The sequence below is a fragment of the Cyrtonyx montezumae genome, unplaced genomic scaffold, assembly GCF_038088225.1.
Source record: "Cyrtonyx montezumae isolate F1298 unplaced genomic scaffold, pur_monq_1.0 scaffold_3, whole genome shotgun sequence".
Taxonomy (NCBI): Eukaryota; Metazoa; Chordata; class Aves; order Galliformes; family Odontophoridae; genus Cyrtonyx; species Cyrtonyx montezumae.
In genome coordinates this window covers 42,322,142-42,346,386 of record NW_027072034.1, presented here as the reverse complement: position 1 = coordinate 42,346,386, position 24,245 = coordinate 42,322,142, and the positions used below count along the sequence as shown (strand labels likewise).

At 38.9% G+C, this 24,245-nt stretch overlaps 1 protein-coding gene across 4 annotated transcripts; it reads right to left on the bottom strand.

The window, feature by feature from the left end:
• Positions 1-23,925, bottom strand: MSL3 (MSL complex subunit 3). Of its 4 annotated transcripts, none has more exons than XR_010622491.1 (14): positions 23,125-23,264; positions 21,490-21,572; positions 20,835-20,930; positions 20,061-20,161; positions 19,375-19,463; positions 17,341-17,463; positions 16,754-16,914; positions 15,268-15,426; positions 14,573-14,835; positions 14,283-14,392; positions 13,991-14,090; positions 13,501-13,585; positions 4,472-5,262; positions 1-529 (listed from the first exon to the last, which is right to left on the bottom strand). XR_010622491.1 is itself a non-coding variant. In XM_065741323.1 (13 exons), exons 1-13 carry the CDS (start codon positions 23,899-23,901, stop codon positions 5,163-5,165), a joined length of 1,482 nt encoding a protein of 493 aa, XP_065597395.1. In that variant the 5' UTR covers positions 23,902-23,925; the 3' UTR covers positions 4,387-5,162. The 4 variants fall into 4 exon arrangements, 2 of the variants coding, with proteins under 2 accessions (XP_065597395.1, XP_065597394.1); XR_010622490.1 differs by lacking the exon at positions 1-529 and adding an exon at positions 3,847-4,100; XM_065741323.1 differs by lacking the exons at positions 1-529; positions 23,125-23,264 and adding an exon at positions 23,890-23,925 and having other exon boundaries at positions 4,387-5,262.
• Positions 23,926-24,245: the final 320 nt, after the last annotated feature.

Genomic DNA, 24,245 nt, shown 5'->3' with positions numbered 1-24,245 from the left:
GATATCTTTATTTCAAGGAGCTTAGAGATCAGTAAGTTAAAATACTAGTTCTGTAGATTAATAGATTATAATTAAAGACTAGAAAAACATTCACAGAGATTAGAGGCATGAGAAATACACTACTGCTTTGACAGAAATGTCTGCTGCTCATTTTGCTAGAAACTGAACACATTTATATCCACACTTTTTGCTATGCAGGTGTTAAATACACTCTGGCATCACAGTGAAATATCCACAGGAACACTGTGTAATTCAATGCTTTAATACCTGGATTACTTTCTCCTGAAGTAGATCCAGCATCCTGTTATCAGTGAGAAAGGTATTCTCAGTTTAAACTTCCTCTGCCATTCTTTTCTGGTAGAAATGCCTGAATTTACCCTGCTCCTTGGGGGACAGTGTTAAAGGTTTCTATGAGTGCCAGGATGTATCAATTTGCATCTCATGAATTTCCTTCCTTTTTACCACTGTTAGCCACATTACGTGACGTGATCAACCAACGACATGCCAAAGAAACAGGATGCACTTCTTTCTAAAAAACAAAACACTTTTCTTCTGATTTTTTCTTTTCATCTTTGGACAAGTTTACATTTCACTGATTGTACTCAGTTTGCAACAATCTCAAGCCTCAATGCAAGAAAGTCAGCTGTTACACGGATTAGAAAGGCAAAATACAGAATGCATGCCATAGAGAGGATGCATTGAGTTAGATCTTGCAAGCATCTACGTCTGCCTCTTAGTCATTGCTAATAACATTTTCCCAAGGCAATTTATTCTTCCAACTTTTTGAAGCAAAGATTACCAAAATTGAGGTAGAAACAGCATTCTAGAGTTTCTATACCATATTTCTCTGGCTGTATGCATATAGTACCTGTATTCATTAATTTATCACAGAAAAAATTGTGCAGCTGTAGAAAAAGTTGGCAATCCCTCCAAATACATTGTCTCATAAACAAGTGGGGAAAAAATGACAATGGAAACACATCCAGATTGTACTGATTATCATCACACAAATCAAGAAAGCAACATGCTATCAAGAATCATTGTTCCAGAGAAGCTCATTACACTGAGTTGTACTTACACAGAAGAATAAGTGACTTGGCTCGACAATACTATGAAATGCTACCAAATCATATCACAAAGGAAATGCTACAGCACACAGAACAAAGCACAGATATACACTCCTTGGTGCATTTGGGCTAAGCATACTCACACTGTGATTATCTGGCAGTTTCTCCTTGAAAGTAAAGTAGAATTTACTGAGGGTAAGCTTGCTTTTTTGCTCAGCTAATGGGCCAAGGAGTAGGAAATGATCAAACACTGCTGGCCAGAGGTTAAGACTTGTGGCTGCCCAAGCTTTGCACAGCTAACTACCACGAAAAACGTTTGATTTGAGGCTTAATGATATGTAAACACTGCTTCTTTACTCCCTGAAAAGCTTGCATTTCCACTCCTGTATAAATGCTTTTGGGAGACACACAACTGCAGAGGAGCAACGGATAGCTTTCAGGAAATTAAAATACATACAAGTACGTAAACCCTTAACTCCAATAACCAGCTCCTCAGTGTATTTACCAAATGCCTTGATAACAGTTACAATGCTAACATGAAACGCAGTAACAGCTTCTTATTTCCTATTGGCATTTACTCTTGTGACTGCAGGCACTTCTCAGTGTAAAGCAGAGCAACCTGACCCCACATTTGAGCCCGACAAGCTCACACTGAACATCTCAGACACAGCAGCAGACTCCACACACGCTGCTAGCTCACACTAAATGCTAACTGAAACTCCAACACCTGCATGAGCTTTCTTTCAGACTGAGGGCATAAAGCATACTTTAAAACCAAAGCACTTGTGACCAAGTGCTATTATCTCAGTAAAAGATGGCACTATACAGAAGCATGAGCTCTGGAGCAGTGTTAGCTGTTCAGTGGGGTTTGAAAAACATAGCAATGCTATGAAAGGTGATGCAGCAGCTCTAGGTAGATGGCACACAAGGAAGAACTGCACAGAACCACCTGGATTTTTTGAATAGGTGCAAGTCAAATAAAACACCAGAAACCAAGCTGAAGAATGCTAGGGTTACATTTTGTTAAGCTTCTTTGGTCATCTGAAAACACTTCACTCACACTGTCTCATACTTTTGTAGTCCAGTCTCATGTCACTCAAGCACCTCAATGTTAACAAAAACGAAAGCAAGCAGACTGCAATTTTCCTTCTCCTTCCCACAGGAAGGGTCAACTAGCTCTATTCAAAACCCTACACCATGCTTAACATGCTGACACTGCTCACTCTTGAAGACACGTGCCAGAATTTACCTTCAGAGATTTACCAGCTTAAGTATGCACTATAATCACACTAGTATAATTCCCTTAAACACATACACAAAATACACCATTCAGAACCAAGGCACGTCAGCTACAGCTGTGCCAGTTTAAGTCATTGCTGTCCTTCAAGCTGCTTCCTCAGCTCAGCCCCTCCTCTGCAGTAGGCCTGCTGGCAAGCATGGCCACATAATACTTGCAAGCCTGCTTCAGTCAGGGTTTTGTATTTCTCCAGCTAACCTAAGTCATACTGACTGAATCGGGTTAGAAAACACTGATATGAGCAGCTCTACAAACAGCAACCAATGAGTGACAAAGAGCTAAGCACAGAAATCTCTTTCATCCGTTCAGATAGATATGAATCCCATAAAGAAAATCTGATTAATTAAGGACATTTGAAGAGTTAGAGAAGACAACCATAAGTATGGTTGCACTATTAAGCTTCCCTTAGCCTCCTAGAATTCTGGATAGTTTAGTGTGAATGTTATAACTACGCTCATTCCCAATCTGGTTCAAATTGCTGCAAGACTCTTGCATTGTCTCCAGATAAAAACGAGACCAAAAACCAAACAAAAAAAATCAAGCAAAAAACAGAAACATCACCCCCACAGGTATGACAATTACAAAAAAAAAAAAATCAGTTAAAGGAAGAAGTAACAGCAGGGAAGAGGATGTCAAAGATGCACATCGATGTAACCCAACATAAACAAGTTTTTATGAACTCAGAGATACTGCCCTGAGAGGTCACACCAACTGAAAGTGTCAAGAAGTACAAAAAGGTGATACTTCTGAGAAAAGCTTTTTAGTTGTTATAAGCAAGACAGTCTGGAATGTAACCAGTTTCAAGTGAATGCTATGATCAAGTCTGTTCACATCGGGACTGTGCTAACTGGGCCCTTGGAATTTTCCACCTGCCTTTTGAGAATCATCACAACCTATCAAGTGAGTCAATAATGACAACTGATAACCACTGCAAACAGAGGCTCTCATTGTTAACAGTTAAACAGGCAGACAATTACATTAAATTCCTCATAATTCATCTGGTACTCAGATATAAGCAGTGGAACAAAAATTTCTCATGTCATACACACTAACATTCCTACAGCATAACTGAATAAGGATGGAGTTTCAGGCTGCATTCCAAGACAAATGTCTCAGAGTGTCACTGGAATTTTGTTTTACCTTTATAGAAGATGACAGCCCAAGCACAGAATGAAACACTTGCTGAGTGGATTTTGAGGTACTCTGAATCCATCAGATTCAAAACTTCTGTAATGTGAGAAACACTGAAGCCTGCATACTTTTTGCATTACAGAAACACAGTACAGAGTACCACTGAACACTAACCTTGAGAAATGAGGACCAAATTTGCCTGCATCCATGCAACACACATGTTCAGCAACCGTTACATTCAACAGAATCTTTACACAAGCTTTTCAAAAGAGCACAGCCTGAATTGCTAAAAGCGAAGTCATCCCTAACTTCTCAGCAGAAAAACTTAAACCAGCTTGGTGCTAAAGAATTTGAGTGTCAATAATAGATTTCAGATTTGCTTTGCCCTCTTAGACTGTTTTCCATTTGCATTTGAAAAATAATTCCTCCTAGCTACTATTTATTTACTACCATATTTTGTCTTTTACACTTACAAGTATTCCAATGGAAGTGTTGCAAACTAAGCAGGATGATAAAGTGAAGAGGGCACTATGAGTTTGGAGTCCAATTTTCTGCCCACTCTACATCTTGACAAAGAAGAGAACTCTGATGCACGCAGTTCTACGCTGCGGATGAGGTTTTGATAACATTCAAGACAAGAATATTTCAATCATGTTCTACTGCACATATTGTCAATGCTACAAATGAGTTCTGATTGAATGCCTATTTCCAGAGGGAGTGTGTTAAAGAATGTTTCCTTCGTTGGTTTTAAAGACTGTACAAGAAAACAGTGTTACAGAAAAAGGTTTCTTCCCTACCATGTCAATACTCCCATCTAATGCTGTGCATACTTGATCTCAAAAATATTAATCAAGCACAAACAAGACATTTTAGACAGTCAAAACCACACACTTAAGAAGCAGCCATTATGTTCTTTATTAAGAAAAGTAGTATTTGCCAGTTAAACTGCCATCACTTTATTGACTTTTCTACTTACTTGTAGAAAATCTGTTCTTTTATAATGGCTCTGGAAATCATTTATAGCCAAGGTAGAGGTTGTATCACTGGCAAGGCATGCTCTCCTTGGAACTCTGATAGTCATGGAAAGAGCTAGCGACATCTTTGCAAAACACAAAGTAAGCACCTCATCTTTCATTTAAGCAGAGTCATTCTTGAGGCAGATGTCATACCAGCCAAACAGCAAGAAAATCCTTTAAGTTTAGAAATCTTTTATAAGTTTCACAAAACGAAGTGCAATTTGTAAGGAAAACTTCCTAAGATACCAGTTATGAACACTCTTCATGTAATTGTGCAGTCAAGTCTTATTACTCAGGCTGGAAAGGGTCAAGATAAAAACAAAATCACAACATCCTGTTGCTAATGCATCTGCTTTTACCTCCCTTTTTAATAGTTCTATGCAGTTCTATGCATTAGCAGACAGAGTGAGGCATCTTCGTTCATCTGAAGTAGAGTTTGAGTCAATTCCCTAAGCAATTCACAACGCAGTCTATACACATTCTCTGAGCAGAAGTTCCTCATTCCTGCCAAGTAATCCAGCCATCAGAAGATATTCCCCTATTTCAACTCCGGAAGTTGTTTCAATTCTTTTCATCTTCATCTTGTAGCCACATGGCAGAACAGCGCTGTCACAGGCTACATATAGTAGGATTCAATCTTTATTAATAGCTTCAGTAGATCGCTCGAGGATTTTTAGTACTGTAGTAGGCTTCACATGCAGCTACATAAGCAGATTCTGGGAAGAAATCATCATGGTATTCGGCTAAAAACCTAAGTGAAAGCACACACAAAGAAAACAATGAAAAAAACAGAACACAAAACATTTAAAAGAAGCAGTTTTCAATTTGGTTTTTAAGCTCAGCAAATCTTCAGCCTGCAAATTATAAGTTATTACATTTTGAAATCTGTCACACAAAAAGTTTGCCCTATTTTTATTTATGTCTAAGTTCTATACAGTAAGAAACTTCATTTTGAGAAAACTATTCTCAAATCCAAGAGCATTAAAAGTTTTGCTAAAGCTCCACAATGGAAATCCACAAGCTGCATTCCTTTCTACGTGCAACTTCCAAGAGCTATGAGGGAAAACAAGTGAAAAGATGCTTCTTCAACTTCTGTCAGTCACATGCTCAATTTAGTAGTATCAGTTATGCAAAAACTCAAGCATTTTAGTATCACCTTGTCAGTATCTTAACTGGCCAATAACCAGTAGGTCAAACTCTATTCTTTAAGGCAAGTAAAACTATGATTTGTTTTTCCACAAGTCCGTGCATTTAGGATCTCCACCCCTCTAGCACACTTGATTTATGTATGTCTTCCAACAACAAATACATATCTTTTGCATATCCTGTTCCCTAATTTCAAATCTTTCCAGTCTGCTCTTCAAATATTGGCCACAGCCAAGCACTCCCTTTTTTTCCCCTCAGGTCTGCTAAGATACAACTATTTCCTGGCTCAGTACAGAAGACTAACACCGTTGTTAATAACACTATTAAGAAACAGATAAAACAGCACCCTGGTCCTTTCTTTACATTCAGATAGGTGTGTTATGCAAATGGGGAGACAAGGGCAAAACAGTTCTTAAACCCTGATGCACACAAACAAACTTGACTTCAATAAAAAAAGACATTCAAAAACATCTGGATATTAAACATCAGCATCAATAAAAATGGAGAACGTGTAGCTAATGCTTTTAGCAAATGAGTATAGGACATAATGGAAACAACAGGGAAAAATGTCACCTGCACAATCTGGTTCTTGAGACCCATCAGCTAAGCAGCTGGCTCACCTACTAGAAGCTGGAACTATGAGCTTTGCATCACCAACTCTGAGCTAACACACCCAATAAAAAAAAAAAAAAAGAACTGCAAGTGCAATTAAAACCGTAACATTTCTCCAACACAATTTGCTACTCTGCCTAACCTAGACACATCTTTTGATCTTAAAGCCAAAGTACCAAAGAATACTGATAAGATTAATGTAAGAGTCTTCTACAAGGCAAAGAAAACTTAAAGTAAGAATATATTAATCACTGAAAGCTCATACGGAAAGGTTACAGCACAAAAATGAAGATAAATGATAAAGTTTGATTCCACTCCCTCCCCCATCCTTCTACTAGAGCATGGTCACCTAACAATTGTAAAAGCAGAGGTATACCTGGTTATATCCTACTAATTCTAGGAAAAGCAACGAGAGATACAAGTTTAGAATAAGCCAATTATTTTTATGTGCCACCATTTGTTAAGAAGGCACTTTGTCAGTATCTGTTCTTTCTTATTTCCTAATAATTCAGTAATTAACACTACAGAGGGACCCAGGCTAGTTTATGGTATGAAACATTAAGGTTAAGACATGCAAGTGTACTGACTGTCCAGCAGCTCACTTTCAGAAGATGAAATGGGGGAGGTTATTTTTGCTTTTAGACATTACCCAAGGAATTAATCAGCAAAGTCTTCATTATGTGACTAATAACAGCATCTGAAGAAGAACCTAGTTTCTGGCAACATTCAGCTGGTATAGTTACTGCCAAGAAGGGAGAAAGATGTCCCTTGTATTTAAAGCAAGGGCCTAACTCGCTCTGCCACAAACTGACACCACATAGCTATCATAGCAAATAAGAGCTATGGTTCTACAGTCCTTATTCACAAAATCCTGTGTCTGTCAAATACTTCAGCATCTCTTTTTTGTTAGTATCCATTGTTGGAACCAATGAGAAACTCAGCATACAGCAGCTTTGAACTTAACAGCAAAAAGCAAAACAATTATGCTATACAGTTTTGAGAGTTCATTTAATAAATCTACCTATATAGAAGTCAAACCAATAAAACACCATTTAATATTAAAGTATGGTTACAGCTGTATTATACTAAGTTCCTGTTCACAGAAATAAAGGCATATTTAAATAGATAAAATAAAAAGAATGAAAAATTTTTCCCCTGAATGAACAAGTTGAAGTCAATCAATGCAAAAGAGTACTGATCCAAAATGGTTAAAAGCTAGAAAGAGAAAAAAACACAAAAACAACACAATAAGCCTAGATCAGAGCCACTAATACTTGATTAACACACTGTTTGAACCGTATTACTTAGTGATTTATTAGCCCAAGTCACATTTAAATGTATGCCTAGAAAAGTAGATGGTGACTGCAAGGAAATAAATTGATATTTTATAAAATGATTCTTTCAAAAGATGCAGAGAGACTCCTAAGAAAATGATCCAAAAAAACAGACAATTCACACGGTCAGACCTTCCTCACCCTTCACAGAAGTATGCTGTTTTCTTCACACTACACACACACCCCTTACTCTGCTGAAATCAGAGCAATTTTTCAATTGTTCACTTTTTCTTAAGTTTATTGCTCATAAATGGCACTATGGCTCAAGCCGAAATGACAGCCAGTAATGCTGAGAAATTTTAGCTGAGATGTTTGTGGCATGCCTTCAAGTCCAAAAAGGGAAAAGAAAAAAAAGAGCAGATACAAATTGCTTCTCTACAGAAAGTGGTAGGAAACAGACAGAAGGACACAAGGTCAACTTTTGTCCCTTGACTACCTGTATAAAAATAGCAGCTGCCCTTCTGCAGCAGCTTTCTACCCACACAGTGCAAGAAAAAGGTACAGAAATATTGGGAGTCCCAAAACTCTTAGCTATTAGATATTTTACTAATGCTCTGCTCTTGGAAAGCTGAAGTAGCACAAAGATCAGTTACACTAAGCCTCCAATTTGTGAGCCAAGATTCAGACACAGAGGGCACAGTACTAACTTAGTAGAGTCAAAATGTCCTGCTACAGATCAGAAAAAAAACTGCTATTTATCTTTTCAGAAATTGCTTCAATACTTTACAATCTGGAAAAAAAACACTCGCTTCTACATTTTTGTATTTTTTACAGAGCTTAAACCTGAACAGTGAAATTGCCTTCTAGTTCTGAGACACATCATGCACACACACTTCTTAACATAAGGCTGCACATTTTTGTTTTGCTGAGCATCCACCAAAACAACACTTATACTTTACCCTTGTGTTCAGAACATGGATGTAATGACATAATTCTATTTTCCTTTCTACCACAGATTCCTAGAAAAGCAACACTTTGGAAAGGACTAGAAGGAGATGGAAATCAGAAAATAGATGCCAGAGCAACCTAGTTTAAAGAATTCTTATGTTCTGCATGTCAAATGAGGCAGTCCATTAGCAAGTTTACCTCAGGTGACTCCAAAGCAATAGCCTCACAAACATACCACCATCTGGCTGTGAGTTATACAGGCAGAACTACCGAGAAGAGGCACAGAACTATCATCACGCACATTAAAAGGCCACTTGGCATGTATGTCAGGAACATTTATCAGCAAGGTCACTGAATTAGTATGAGCTCTAAGAGCATCATCTGGTACCAAAAATATTCTCGTCCTGGCAGCCTCAACACTTGAACAATTTCTGCATGAAGAAAACAAATCCTCCAGATGTCAGCTACCAACACGTGAACAAGGTGAGGGACTGCCTGAAAGGTATGAACATTCCACATAAAAGAAATCATTTTACATTATATTAAATATAAGAGTAGTACAGATTTAATATAAATGTAATCCTCAGTAATAGTGGTACAATGTAAGATACATAACATACAAAACAGAAGAAAGGAAGTATTTGCAGGAAGGTAACATCTTGCAGTTTAGCTACAGCTCCGAGTTCTAGAAAGTAAGCAGGTGCCCCCAGAGAGATCAGTAGCTTCAGCTAAATACTGTTTGAAAGGCATCTGAAGATACCTGCTGAAAAAGCATGATGATTCATGGAGCTCAGACTCATCTCTTCAAAATAAATGTCTTTTTCAGATTAAGAAGCTGTCTCCTCTCCCTGACCACTACTGAAAGGCAGCATTTTAAGCCTCAAAGACTTAGTTCCACACAAGGGTTTATGTTAACATCACTCTCCATGTCCTCATCAGCTGGGTGCACTTCTATGGTGCTCCAGCAAACTTCACATGCTTATTCTGATACCCAGCATCACAAGAAACCAGCAGGTTTGTTGAACTGACTAGATTCTTCCAACCAGCCAGGATGGAGCAGAATAAGCAGAATAAGAGACTCCAGAAAATAACAGATTCTAAAGTCACTAAGAGCCTCATACTGAAAAGCCATTACCATCAATGTGCCAAAGTCTGATAGGAGCCACAGTGGCAATTAGCTTTCTAGCCACCCAATGAATACACCAAACCTAAAATGCAAATATGTGCCTTATCATTTCAGAACAATACTCACACTTTCACTGTACAAGCACAGCTCCCTCACTGCAGTGCTTCGAAACTTTAAAGCTACAAACAAGTAAAGGAACATTTAATGATTATTATTTTTGAAACCTCTACCTGGCCAGTGACACTCAGAACTTTGATTCTATCATATTTAAGATGCAATTCATTTAAGCTTTCTAATATGCCATAATTGCAATACTGCATGAGTAGTTTTTAATCAAGTAACCAATTCATCCAAGAACTGACAAGCAAAAAGAGAAGTGCTAATTAACAGGAGAAAAACCAGCAAATCATATGCTTGGACCTTTCAAAAAGGATCATTTTCAATCTGTTGTCACCTTGCAACATTACGTCATAATGAGATGAAACTCAGTCACAAGCAGCTTTACATAAAGATGTTCTGTTTCGCTCACGATGTGCAGTATTCCATTTTTTCCTTCTCAGAAAGCCACTAATAACATTTCATTAATTGCACGTCAGCACAGACTAGTGGCCATAATTTACCACTGCAATCAAGTATGCTATGCTCAAGAAACACTGAGATACCAAGAACAGAGGTCTATTTAAGGTTACTTTTGACAGCTCATAATCCTTCTAGTAAGGGTTTTTGGCTTTGTGGAGCTCTGTAATTTGGTCACTTTCTATGTGGCCCCTCCTCATATCAAACTCAACAACCCTTCTCATCCATGGAGCAGATTCACACAATACGTAAAAGCAGGTTATAAAACATCCGAAGTAAAAATGAAGAATCAACTTACAGGACATACTGAGTTTGAGAGATCAGTGGGTTTCAACAAAACCAAAGTAATTAACAATTAATCCTTTCAGAATCTGAAATACTACATGGTAGCACTCTTTGTTTCAGGAAAGTAGAAACACCTACACCTTTCCAAACCACAAAATGCAAAGACAGAAATTACCTATTCTGAAAACAATAGACAGGTTACAGCCTCCTAACCCTTAAGCATCTACTGCTGGACAGAAGTCCTGGGAGAACAGTTTTGCAAGTCAATGCTGCATTCAAGTAAATGGAAACGGGGAAATGAACTGGCACATTACTGCCTACTGTTTAAGCAGCATCTGGAAGCATGCTAAGCAACTCATAATAAAGAGAAGTCATGTACAACAACACATCTTATTGACAAGTAATTTACTAAGAATACTACTGAAGTTATGGAATTAGTTAAAAAGCAAGACTTTATCTCTACAACCACTATCTGCTAGGGAGATTTAATCAAGTGCTCTTTGCTAATAAAATTACTAGTTAGCAGGCAACAGTTACTGTACTAGCTTTCCACTGTTTGCTCCTGAAGACTAAATCCCAATTAAGAAATTTTCTGAAACCAACTAGCAATTAGGACCTTTTTTCAGACTCCTCCTCTTCTATGGGTATTAATAATTTCAAGACCATACAGTTTGAAGTGAAGACTAAGGCTGTCATTTAATTTGAGAAACAAGTTTATTTAACTTCTGCAAATCCTGCAATTGAGAAATCAATTTTTATCTTCTCCAAGAAGAAGTGTTCATTAAATACACTTACAGAATGCTGCACTATGCACAAAAAGCACAGGCTCTATTTAATATGAAACTCAAAGATGAATTATATATACACTCCTTAAAAAAAAATGCTGTCTGGAAAACTGAGATCAATCTTGACTAGCAGCAATCTGAGAAATTACTGAAAAATATTACTGATGTAGCATCTCAAAGTGAATTTAATGCATCTATCAAGTACTGAGTAAACTCAATCAAGCCAGCTTCCAGACAAAGTGGTATATTAAACAAGTCTCAGTTTCTAAGCCCACATGAGATTAATGGTATAAACATTAAATGAAACTGTAAATTTTAGTAGTATAATCATAATTCATAATGAAATCAGTAGCTATGCCAAAACTGAATCAGCTGTGTATCACATTAAAGTTTTAACAAAGTGAATAAACTGCTTTGCTTGGAGGACTCTGCGTAGAATTCAAGGAAGGTTCGGGAACAGTTTTATTAATGCTATCAGGCAGCTTCAATCCCTTTTCTGCTATTAGAAAAATAAAGAAAGAGTACTTCAAGCTTGACAGTGCAGAGTAATTCACTGTAAGAAATTAGGCCATCTGAAGTGGCTATCTAATGCATACAGACTGAGTAATGCTGTTCTTGTATAAAAAAAACAACTAAGCCATAGCAGAATCAAAAAATATTTTCATTAAGTACCCACTCACCCTCTCTTTCCCATAAAGGAAAAAAAAGTGAAATTTGAGGAAAAAATTAGTACAAGACACCATCTCAATTTTTTCCTCTTGTAATGAGAAGCAGGTAACATAGAAGTATATGTTATAAAAATCAAGTCTGAGCTTTCCAGGAAGGTTAGTTACTTAACCACTTAACCAATAATGCATGGGAAAGAAAAACACCAAAAAGGAAGATGATTTAAAGCATCAGAAACATATGGTTAAAAAAATGAATTTATATCCACTGTTTCCTATGTACCATACATGAATTTACAGTTATCATATCTAGTAAGAAATTGATTTTAAGAACAATGTTTCTGATAGAGCTATGTAAAATTAAACACTTCCTACAGCAGGAACTGTAATTTTGAGTGTTTGTCAGAAATGTTCTCAATTTGACAGTTTCTGACAATTACAGTCTTTTCAGTATAGAAAAGTCTTTTCAGTATAGAAACCATAAGAACAGCATCACCGAAACACCCGTAACAGCTTAGAAAGTATTGTGAAACTACGTGCAATCCTCAGATACTTTCATGTATCAGATCAGATAAGCAATATCCACGTGCTCATTCAAGGGTAGGGGGGATGGTGGTGTCATTTTGGTTTAATTGCAATTCAGTCTTAAGCACCGAATGCCCCACAGCACTGAAGCACAGCTCTGGCTGTTCTCCACAAGGAATCCAGTTTGTGCATTCTGAGACCAGTGTGCGATGCAATACGAAGCATAGTAAGCAAGAACTAATGGGAGATTTGCTCCAAAAGCACAGCATTACCTGACATAAAAATGCTTATGTGGAAGCACTCACTTTTTCCTACTGATAGATAGATAGGCATTTGAACAAGATCAGATAGAAGAATACAATGTATTTGGATGCTGCCAATACAAATCTGAATCACTTTCCTCCTTTATCCTATCCCATTCCACTTCTGCTTATCTATATAACAGGATAAGAACATTTAAGACATTAGAGTTAAGACCTGCTCTGATGAAGAAGTATCAGAACAAGAACAGATCTGAAAAACTGATATGATCAACAGCAAATGAAGCATCCTAACTAACATTCACTATAAGCAAAGATGCCTACTACCTAGCTTCCAAAACCAAGCATTAACATCATCCTGTTTAACATCACAATATTGAGTACTAATATGAATTTGACCAAATAGAAATGTAAAAAGGAATCAGTGAAACTTAATGAAATTATTCAAGAGAAAACTTCTGTAACGTATAAACTTTTGACATTTGAGATACCTATTTTCATTAACACATAAAATGAAAGCACCTTGAAGTTTTCAAGAGGATCATCAGCCCTTCTTAATCAAATCAGAGGTTTGATATCCTAGAGGCATGTTACATTATTTTTCAGTAAAGTATTTGATCAGTGCTGAATCAGAAGTCCCGTATTTATTCCAAATGTTTAACATTTACAGCACTACCTTAAAAGCTTACTCTGGAAAAATCCGTTTTTTGATGTGTTGACATACTGGAATGACTAAATCTACGTAACAGTGCATTCATTACTACTGTGGTAGAGTTTGTCACATTACCTTAGAAACATTTCAAAGTGTTTTACTAAAGCCTTGAGGTTTTTGTCAGGAAAGCACATCTTCCCCAGTATTTCTGGTAGCTTTACTGTAAATAAGAAAAATAATGTTTACACTTAAAAAAAAAAAGCAATTTCTCATCTCATTTATCTACAGTGTAGAAAAGACTAAGAATTTCGCTGCAGCCTCCACTTCTCACTGAAAGATGCTCAATTATCTTCCAAAACATTTTATAACAAACATGCTCAGAAAGCACATGCTGCTTGGTTTAATTATGTTTGATAATGTATTGGAAGCAACACCTCTTCACATTTTTTTGTTAAATACTTAGAGGCAGCAAAAGAAAACAGAAATAATGAACAACATTAAGTTACAAACAGACAAAAATTTACATTTCTCCAAAAATAAAACTGGGATAAAGCAAACAAAATAAAAATCACAAACTGTCAACAAAAACGAAAGAAAAAGCTATTCTGATTCCACAAAGGTTTACCAAACATGCGTAGCAAATGTTGAGATCCATAAATGTATGATGGAGGTGGTGGTTGATCACTTGGTGGATAGTTCTCTGGCATCAGTTTCCAGGACAAAACCTGAACATAAAACATGAAAATGCTGGTTATGAGAATTATAGCATCATAATGAATTTAGCCTGTACAGAAGTCCAAAACTTGAGATAAAAATAAGTAAACTAATTTAAATAATGCTTTTTCTCATGCAGTCTTACTCCAAGATACACTATACCTTTAAACACCGAATCTAGGACAATAACAAAGAACTGTTACCTCATTCAATTCATTGTTTCTTCTACCTTCGAAGCCGGTAAAAACTGCACTCCCCTCTTTGCTAGGAGTCAGAGTTATAGGTGAAGATGATCCACTATGGACAGGGGTTTCTTCAAAAGAGAAACAAATTTATACATAAGACAATCTGTTTTGTGAAACAGTATATTCAAAGTATTAGAACACCAGAAATCAGTAAATGCTGTCTCATGCAGTTCACAGCTCGCACAACATTAAAACGGCACGGGATTCGTTCTTGTTTAGAGTAACCACTACGAAATAGTAAAACCTACTTTTCTCCAGATGCAAGAAGAGCTTTGGCATAGAAGTTGGGGTGTCAAGATGCCGCCGTTTAGGCTGTGGGGAAGCACTACTCTCTGATAACCTGTCACAGTTAGAGGTATGCCGTGTAGAACGCCTCAGTGACTGCAGAATTTCAGGTTCAGCCTTCCGCCTTTTTGGTGTGGCTGGCTCTGCTGCTGCAGGCTGGCTGTCTGTTGACTGAGGCGTTGGTGGATTCAGTAGAGGAGGGCTTGGAGAAAGCTCCTCCTGATTTCTAGGAAACAAACAACTTCACTGAGGAACTGAGGAGATCAAGAGGCCTTTCCTTGAAACAGCATGTCTCGCTCATCTTGTTAATACTTATTTGAATTAAGAGCCTGCTCTCAAGAATGAGCAAAGTAATGACAGCTTCCAGAAGCATGCTTATTTTAAAGGTTAATGAACATAAATTAAAAATCAAAATGTAATTTCACAAAGTTGCAGCACAAATCCAGTCAGTACAAACCCTTTTTTGGAGTTCAGCAGAAATTCACAACAAGCATTCTGAATTCAGGCAAGTAATTCAGGAAGCAGTTTTAGACAATTTACCAAGAAGACCATATTTAAGTCCAAGCATATGAGAAATCATAGCATTTTAAATGTGTAACCACTTCCTACTGCATTTTCCTCATGAGATAAGCCATGAGACTCTTTGTAACCAACATACCTGTTAGTATTCGTTGAGTTCTCTTTGATAGGAAGAAAGAATTTTGATGAAGTCACCTTCTTAAACTGAGCTTGTTCATAAGGATATAGCAAAATTAAAGGAAGTGTAAAGTCAAAGGTTATTCTCAGCCCATCCACCATCTCCTTACACAGCTCAACACTACAGAGAAAAGAAGAAAGGAATTTCAAAGATGCACATCAAAATTTCCTGTTGCTCATGATGTGTATGTAGGGGGAAAAAAACTCCATCTTAACTATGACATGCTGTTTCCATCCCTTTGTAAAAAGCAATTAAAAGCACACCAAGTTTATTGTGCTTTTATAAATAAGAGTCATCTGTAAGGAAAAAGTATTTAATAGATCAAATCCCTGCCTAGAATCCATATGCAGGATTTGAACTACAGCAGCTAAGATGCAGTTAAGGCTATTCTTTGGAGATCTCCACTAAATCAAAATAAACATACATTCCCATTGGCACAGATCAGTTTCCAGTAGGCTGCTCCTAGTATCCACTAGTACTACATTTAGAGGCTACAAGGAATTTCTGATTTACACTAGTCAGTGTAAATCAGATTTAAAACAGTCTTGCTATCAGGTGATGGGCAGAGACAAGAAACATGAACTCAGACATCCAGGCTACCTCCAGCACCTCTCATATCTGTGAAGGATGAAGGTAATCACTTCTCAGTTCTCAAGTGCATATAGACGCATATGGTACAATCAAATAATGTTATTAGAGAATTTCTAACATGGATCTCTTTATCTCCCACTGAATCTGCTTAAACTATAAAAAACACTACTACCTACAAGTTGGGTCAGAGCAGCAACACGTGCAGAAATTCTACCAAGGTCAGTCTTCTGTCCAGTAAGGACTACACTATAGCATTATCAGCTCAAGCTCATCTACTAAACTGCTCACTGAAATTCTGAAATCATGATCACTTCCCCTACTGAAGAACCATTTTTACTAAGTCACAAATGTACACCTTTTAAAATCCTAAGGTAAACATAACCTTTCATTCATATTCCCTCATACTGTCTCATTTAACTTCTTTGAAAAATAATCTCCTAAACAAGAAAGGATGACTAATCTGTCCTATAATTAATGATATCAACAAAGTGAAGCACTCATGCAGACCAAGATATTCCAGGAAATAGCATTGTTATGCAGTGCTGAAAAAAGAATCTTGACTTTCATTATGTTCTGTGTTTGATAAAATGCAAAACTGCATGCCAGTGTAGACTTAAAGGAATAGTCTCAATATTGAAAATCTTTATAAAAGAACACTGCAAATATGCAGACTTAACATGTTACATGTGTAGACTGGAAAAGGATTACACAAAAAACATACAAAAAAAGCATACATACAAAGATGTGATCTATTTTAATAAGCAGTATTGGTGCAACTACAAACATTCAGTTTCCCTGCATTTTGACTCTAAAATTGAAGAATTCTTCCTGTGACTGTATACTGAAGATTACTTACTTCTTCTCTGGTGGCACATAATGAAGGTTCATATTAGCATGTGGAGTGATCTGATGGTGCCGAGACCTTTCATTGGCTGAAAATGCAGCATTAATAGCAAAATGTTTCACATATGACTCCAGGATGGTTATTATATTTGTCTGGCAAGGAAGCTTCACAAGCTGAAAAAGAAAATAAACTGATTTCTTACAAACATTAAGTAAATGCTACCATCTAGAACAGGAACTAATGAATTTGAGCTCTTTTTTAAGTCTCTATTAACTCAAAAGTAACTTCTTATAATTTCAACCTCTAAACTACCTTTTCAACTCATAATAAATATTTAGAAAAAAACAGTCAGGTGAACAAGAGCACAACATTTTCAGCTTTACAGAACCCGCACTCTGAAACATGCTGGGTAAATTAATGTCACACCCTTAAGTGGAATGAAAACTCACTGTTTTAGCTATACAGAACACTGCTCTCTGCTTTTTGTTCTTCCTTACGCTAAGCTTGCCTTTGCAACGAAGCTCAAAAAAGGGGGTTGCCATATATAAGTATATTTGATCCCCACCGCATGCATATTTATTTCACTGCTTATTTCATACCCGTTTTCTTCTATTAATATAATAACAGTCTTCTTCAAGCTTCTTCTTCAAGACTTCAGGAATTTCTATGTTTATTGCTCTTTCTTCCATCTCCCTTTTTGAATGAGTGTCTTGATCTTCTTTCTATAAGAGACCAGTGCAAGACAATACACTATTTATTAATATTAGATGAAGTTCTTTTTCACACATTCTTTGACATTCAGTGAAGTTATGACACACAAGTAATTATAATTATGATAATAATGCAGTTTTAAGTTTATACTAACACCTACAAAAGCAAATAATTTAGCTTGTTTTCTCTATGTAAGTCTTGTGTTGTAAGGGAGAAATAAGAAGCAAATGCGTATTTTTAGATTACTATCATATTTTACAGATTATGTCATATTGTAGCTTTCAAAAACTCAACTACAGTAGACAACTTTTCTTTCTGAAATTATATATTTAAATTCCAGATAAATCACAGACTCATAGAATGCTTTGGGTTGGAAGGGACCTCTACAATCATGCAGTTCCAACCCCCGGCTATAGGCAGGGACGTCGCCCTCTAGAGCAGGCTGCTCACAGCCCCATACCATCTGGCCTTGAACACCTCCAGGGAGGAGACATCCCCAGCCTTTCTGGGCACCCTGATCCTAACAGAATCACTGCCCTCAACTTGCTGGTCATGTTTCTCTCAGTCCAATTCTGGATATGGCTGGCTTTCTGGGCCACAAGAGCACATTGCTAGCTCATGCTGAGTCTTCCATCAATCAACACTCCTAAATCCTTCACCTCAGGGCTGCTCTCAAGCCATTCTCCATCCAACCTGTACCTGTGCTTGGGACAACCCCAACCCAGATGCAGGACATTGAACTTGGCCTTGTTGAACTTGATGAGGCTGGCATGGGTTCACCTCTCAAACCTGTCCACGTCCCTCTGGACAGCATCCCTTCCCTCTAGAATGTCATCCGCACCACTCAGCTTAGTGTCATCCACAAACCTGCTGAGATGCATACTCAATCCCACTGTCCATGCTGCCTGCAAAGAAGATAACAATGGTCCCAGCACTGATCCCTGAGGAACACCACCCATCACTGGTCTCCACTCGGACACTGAGCCACTGACTGCAACTCTGTAAGCGTGACCATCCAGCTAATTCCTTATCCAGCAAGTGAGCCATCCACCAAATCCATTCTTCCTTCAATCTGGCAACCGGGATGTCATGTAGGACTATGTCAAATGCTTTGCACAAGTCCACGTAGATGACATCATTCCTTTATCCACTGATGCTGTAACTCTTGAAAAGGCCACCAAGTTTGTCAGGCATGACTTCCCCTTGGTGAAGCCATGCTGGCTACCACCAGTCACCTCATCTTTATCCTCCATTTGCCTAAATAGGTCTTACAGGAGGATCTGTTCCATGATCTTGCCACGCACAGATATTAAACTGACTGGCTTATAGTTCCCTGTACCATCTTTTTTTCCCTTTCTTGAAAATGAGAGTAACATTTCCCCTTTTCCAATTGGTGAGAACTCAACTAGACTGCCATGATCTTTCAAATATGATGGATAGTGGCTTGACAATTTCAGTCACCGGTTCCCTCAGAACTCGTGGATGGATCTTGTTGGGTCCAATGGACTTGGGCACCTTCAGGTTTTCAGATGGTCTTGAACCTGATCTTCATACAGCAGGCAGATCTTCCAAGTTCTTACCTTTCCTTTCTGCAGCTTGGGTGATCTGGCTAGAGCCCTTACTGGTGAAGACTGAACGAAAGAAGTCATTGAACCCCTCAGCTTTCTCCGTATCCCTCATGACCAGGTCTCCAATTTCCTACCACTGAGGACCTACACTTTCCCCAGCCTTCTTTTAATCACTGATACACTTGTAGAATTTCTTCTTGTTCCCCTTTAAGTCCCTGGCCAGATTTAATTCTAACCAGGTTTTAGCTTTCATAACCTATATAAGCCACCAACTGCGGTGTACATATTCTTCACTTCAATTCCTCCAGTATTTTAAACACAGATTTTTAAATTAAAGTCAAGGAGACAACATACCATTTCTGTCCTCTCTTCTATGTCACTTTCTTCACTTTTTATTTCTTCATCTGTTCCTTCATCACTGTCATCAGAAGAACTACTTACAGCTGTGTAAAAGAGATTTCATATTTTTTACATTATTACACTGCACAGGTTTCAGGCCTAAATTAAAAAATAGCAACTTGTTACATTTATTGTTATTAGAATTTGTCATTCTTATTAAGAATGGTATTTACAGCACACAATAAGCTTCATGAAAATGGACGACAGTAAGTTTACAGGAAATACTTTTGCACCCCTTCTAAATGAAACACACTCCGCCCGAAAAGCCTCCTTATGTTGTTCTATACACACAGATATTTTCAATTTGAAATGGAACTTCAGTTCTGGGGTTAATGTACTAATTCAATCAGTTATGCAATCAGGAGATTGCCAGAACATCAAACAAGTGCCAACGCTCTTAATGGTTTCCTGATGGGAAAAGTTGAGTTGACATAAGGAAGTCTCTGGAACACAAGGTGAAATGTGGTACCTTAGCCTAAGAGAGGGTCAACGTGAAACATTGCGCTCACTCTTCATACAACTGCCTCAGTATAGTTCCATGACAGTCACATCGTACTAAAAGCAAGTTACAGTGCTCACAATACCCCTAGCTCAAAGTTAAAGGCATTGTGCTAGCTACTAAAGAATAAAAACAAACTCACTTTTTTCACTATTATGATCATTTTCCTCAGCAGGAAGGCTTTTTAAAACAGAGTCAACACCAGGCAACCTGCAACGTCTCTTCTTTCTTCCTTTTCTTCTCCTACAGAGCATAAAACAGTTCACGTAAACTTGGCCAGTCTTGTTTAATTTATCTTAGCTAACATCTCTACGTGAAAGCACATAGGATGTGTATCACAGAATCATAGGGGTTGGAAGGGGCCTCAAGAGATCACTGAGTCCAAAGCAGGTTCCCTACACCAGGGAATGTAGGGGTGTGTATGTCTGGGTTATTTTCATGAATTAACATTGAAATGATTTGGACAGTGCTCATTTTAGAGTAAATACCTTCATTACCTTGTGTCTGTGTTCTCAAGCAGAACTTCAAGCCATGGCTAACTGATATTAAATTACTGCCTCTGTCTCAAAAATACCTCAGGTCTTCCTAATTTATTTTTCAAGTACATTTCTTTGAGAAGATGTAGATCCAAAAAAATAAGACATTTCACAACAGTAGGTAAGAACAGTGTATATTAAACATAGACAACACTTAAACATTAAAACACTGAGAAACACTTAAACCTACATGTTCAGTAACAACATGCAGGTTCATACCTTAATATGAAAGAGTATCTCCCTAGAACACACTGACTGAACAGGTATGTACGATCTACGGCAAGAGCTTAGAGATCAAACTCACTTGCAGACATTTAAAGCAGCTGTCTGAATCTGAAAATGAACCTGTTATTCATCTTGAGACCAGAAGTATTACTCACATGCGAGCCACAGCCTTCCGCGCCAATTTACGCTGTAATCTGCGATTTTCGTCAGTATCACGAAGGACATGATCTTCAGCTGCCCATCTATCCCAGCTAAGAAGCAGTCAAGAGAAAACTATTAATGGCTTAAATATATTCCATTCATATTGTCGGCAAATTAATATACGTTAAATGTGAGAAGTTCTATTTTAACATCACTAAGAAGCAACACTGAGTTGCACTCTTCAGTATTTCCACACTGACACCGCTATGTCAAGGCTTGAGAGCTTTCAGACATCACATGGCAGTGCTGTAGCACCAGCGTGCTATAGCCCATGATCAGAGGCTGGCCTCGTTTACTAACCACAGTAAACAAACTACTTAAGCTTAGATTTAACGAAGGGCAAAAATGATTTTATTAATAGAAACCTAGGAGCCACACCATACACAAAATACAGATTTCCAATAATGTTTAAACCGACAGTTATCAAACTGATACACTGATATTTAGGTACAAACCAATCAGTCAACAGCACACAAATACATTAAAAGCATTCACAGACTATACATGCTCGTACAAACATTAGTTCTTTGACATTCTATGTAATAATTTTATCTGGAAAACAAAAAAGGAAGACATGAAAGAAATAAAATTAGCTATACATGTTCTTACCTTCTGTTCCAACCGTTAAAATGGATTAGATATTCTGGAATCTTTCTGCCTTTCTCATCTTTACCAACAATAATATCAACAATCTGAAATAAACAGTGAACAGCACTTATAAAGCTCAAAAGTGACCTTTTGAATATTTAAGGAACACATACACACAGAATATTAAAAACACCTAGAATTTTGTCACTGACTGTATAGGAGGAAAATATATAGATTATACTAGTGGTGAGCAAAAGTTGGTTTTTCATTGGGCACTTCTGAAGTGCGGCTGTGCAGATACACTACATCTGGGCAAGTAACATTTTCTCCCTTGTGCTCGTCCCCTCTTGATGTGGCAACAGCACTACACATAAACCTCAGAAACACTGTTCCCTTGAGCACAAAATCTAGCTATTGAAACACTAATTTTTTTTATGAGGGAGCTTTTATTTCTTCCTCTTTCACTTCAGCAAAGTGACACAATCACAGAAAGGCTTGGGTTGAAAAGGATCTCAAAGACTGTAGTTTCAGCTCCAAAACCCATCCTCTCAGGCGTTCATAGGTTTATTATGACCAAGCGTGCCAAAGTGGAAACAAAAAACACTATTTATGCCAGAGGCATTTTCTGAAAAATTGTTTGGAGAGGAGTGCTTTCTTCATCTTACTCTCAATAGTAAGACACAAAGATGCACTGCATTAAATACTCTTGCTTTCTGTCTCTGTTTCAGAAAACAGAGATTCGGTATCTTTAAAATGTACAGACAGACAAAAGAGAAATACGCTTCACAATGATCAACAGGACTATTGAAAACAAAGGAATAATTCCAACCTCATGTGAATGGGTGCACCACTTCAAGGTGCAGCCAGCAGGCAGGCCGCAGGAATGTTTAATTTGGGGGGGTCCAGAATTTAAGGAATTGCTGAGACCAGGAGAGCTTTGTTCGAGCTCAGGGTATTTCAAAGCAAAGATAAGGTACTACTACATTTCTGCTCCGAGGTTGCCTCAAGGGCCTGCAGTTATGACGGCTGGGATGGTCAGAACGTAACACATGCAGAAACACAAGGACACCTCAAATTATCACGGGAAGCTGGAATTCGAGAAGAAAGAAGTTTGAATTCCCAGCACAAAAGTATGAGCCGGTCAAGAGCCCAGCTGTAACTTCTTTTTTTCCCCCCTCAATGGGGGAAAAGAAAAAACAGCAAACAACCCCCCCCGCAACACACTGGAACTATTTACTATCTGCTAGAGGCAGAAGGAAGCGCGGCCGCTCAGCAGCGCCCAGCCGAAGCCGGGAAGCGGCGTGGCGTTGCCAGTGCGGCCCAGAGGGGCAGCGCCGCTCTCCGCCTCAACACAACGCGAGGCCCCGGCTCCACCCGCCTTTGTCAGCGGGGCCCGGCGGTACTCGAGCGGCCGGGCCTAGGGAGCGGCTCTGGGGCTCGGACACGGCGCGGAACCCTCCTCGGTCCCGGCAACCGTTCTCCGCACCCAGTGTCAGCGGCGGGGCCGCCTCCCCCCCGGCCGCGGTCGTCTCCGAGGCGGCGTTCCCCTCCCGCCCCTCCTCCGCCTCCCGCCGCGCCGACGAAGGAGCGTTATGGGCGGCCCCGCCTCCCCGCGGGCCGGGGCTGAGGGGGCAGGGTGTGAGCGCGGCCGGTCACCTTGGCATCATAGAGCACTTTGGCCTTGGTGGGGTCGGGCTCGAAGCAGAGAACTCTCTCCCCCCGGTGGAACTTAAATTTCATTCCCCGCGAGGTCATTTGTTCATCATGGCGCAAAGGAGAGCGCCCCGCCCCGCCCGCCGGGGTGGTGCTGCCGCCGGCCCCGCCTTCCCCAGCTCCTCGCGCGGAGGCGGCGGGAAGATGTTGTGAGAAGGTGGCTGCAGGATGGTAAATTTCTCCCCATCCGAAAGTTACGTACTGGAGAAAAGAAAAAAAAAAAAAAAGTACAACAACAACAAAGCATGAGAACTTGCTGGTAAGATAGCGAAGAGGGAGAAGTACAGGAGCGCGCTGATGTTCAGGTTAAAAAGCAGGCTCAAAAAATAATCACAGTACGGTTTTGGTTGGAAGAGACCTTTAAGACCATGCAGTTCCAACTCCCTGCTATAGGCAGGGACACCTCCCTCTAGACCATTGCCCAAAGCCCCATCCAGCCTGGCCTTGAATGCTTCCAGGGAGGGGGCATCCACAGCCTCTCTGGGCAACCTGCTCCAGTGTCTAATGTAGATGTGATATTGACTGCAAAAAGTACTACTGAAGTTCGTTTAATTATTATTATTACTTTTTTTTTTTTTTTTTTTTTTTTTTTTTAAGGAGAAATAATACTGTGCAGCTACAGAACAGCTGCTGTCCAGGAGTTACTACACTTAAAGAGGAAACGACAGCAGAGAATACTGAACAACACACTTATGTTCTTATCCTGGCCTGGTATGCCATTGACAGTAGTCACAGCAGGTGATCAACCATTTCTGCCTGATCTACCACAAACTGCCTTATGTTTTGTCCTGTTGTCTCCTTCCTCCCCACTGCTCTTAATTTCCAGATTCTGCTTCTCGTTGGTCTCACTTCAGCCTCTCTGTACTCACCACAGCCCCACCCAGGCTGCTTTTCTTTTTGACTCACATTTCTTGTTCAGGTTTCCTCTTGAGATAAAGGGCATCTGCTCTTATCTCCCTTAGCCACCTGGCTGTGCATCACCCTTGCCAGCACATCCCCCACTCTGCCAGATCTCTTTCCAATGCTACTGGAAGATTTTAAAAGAACTTATTAAGACATGGAAT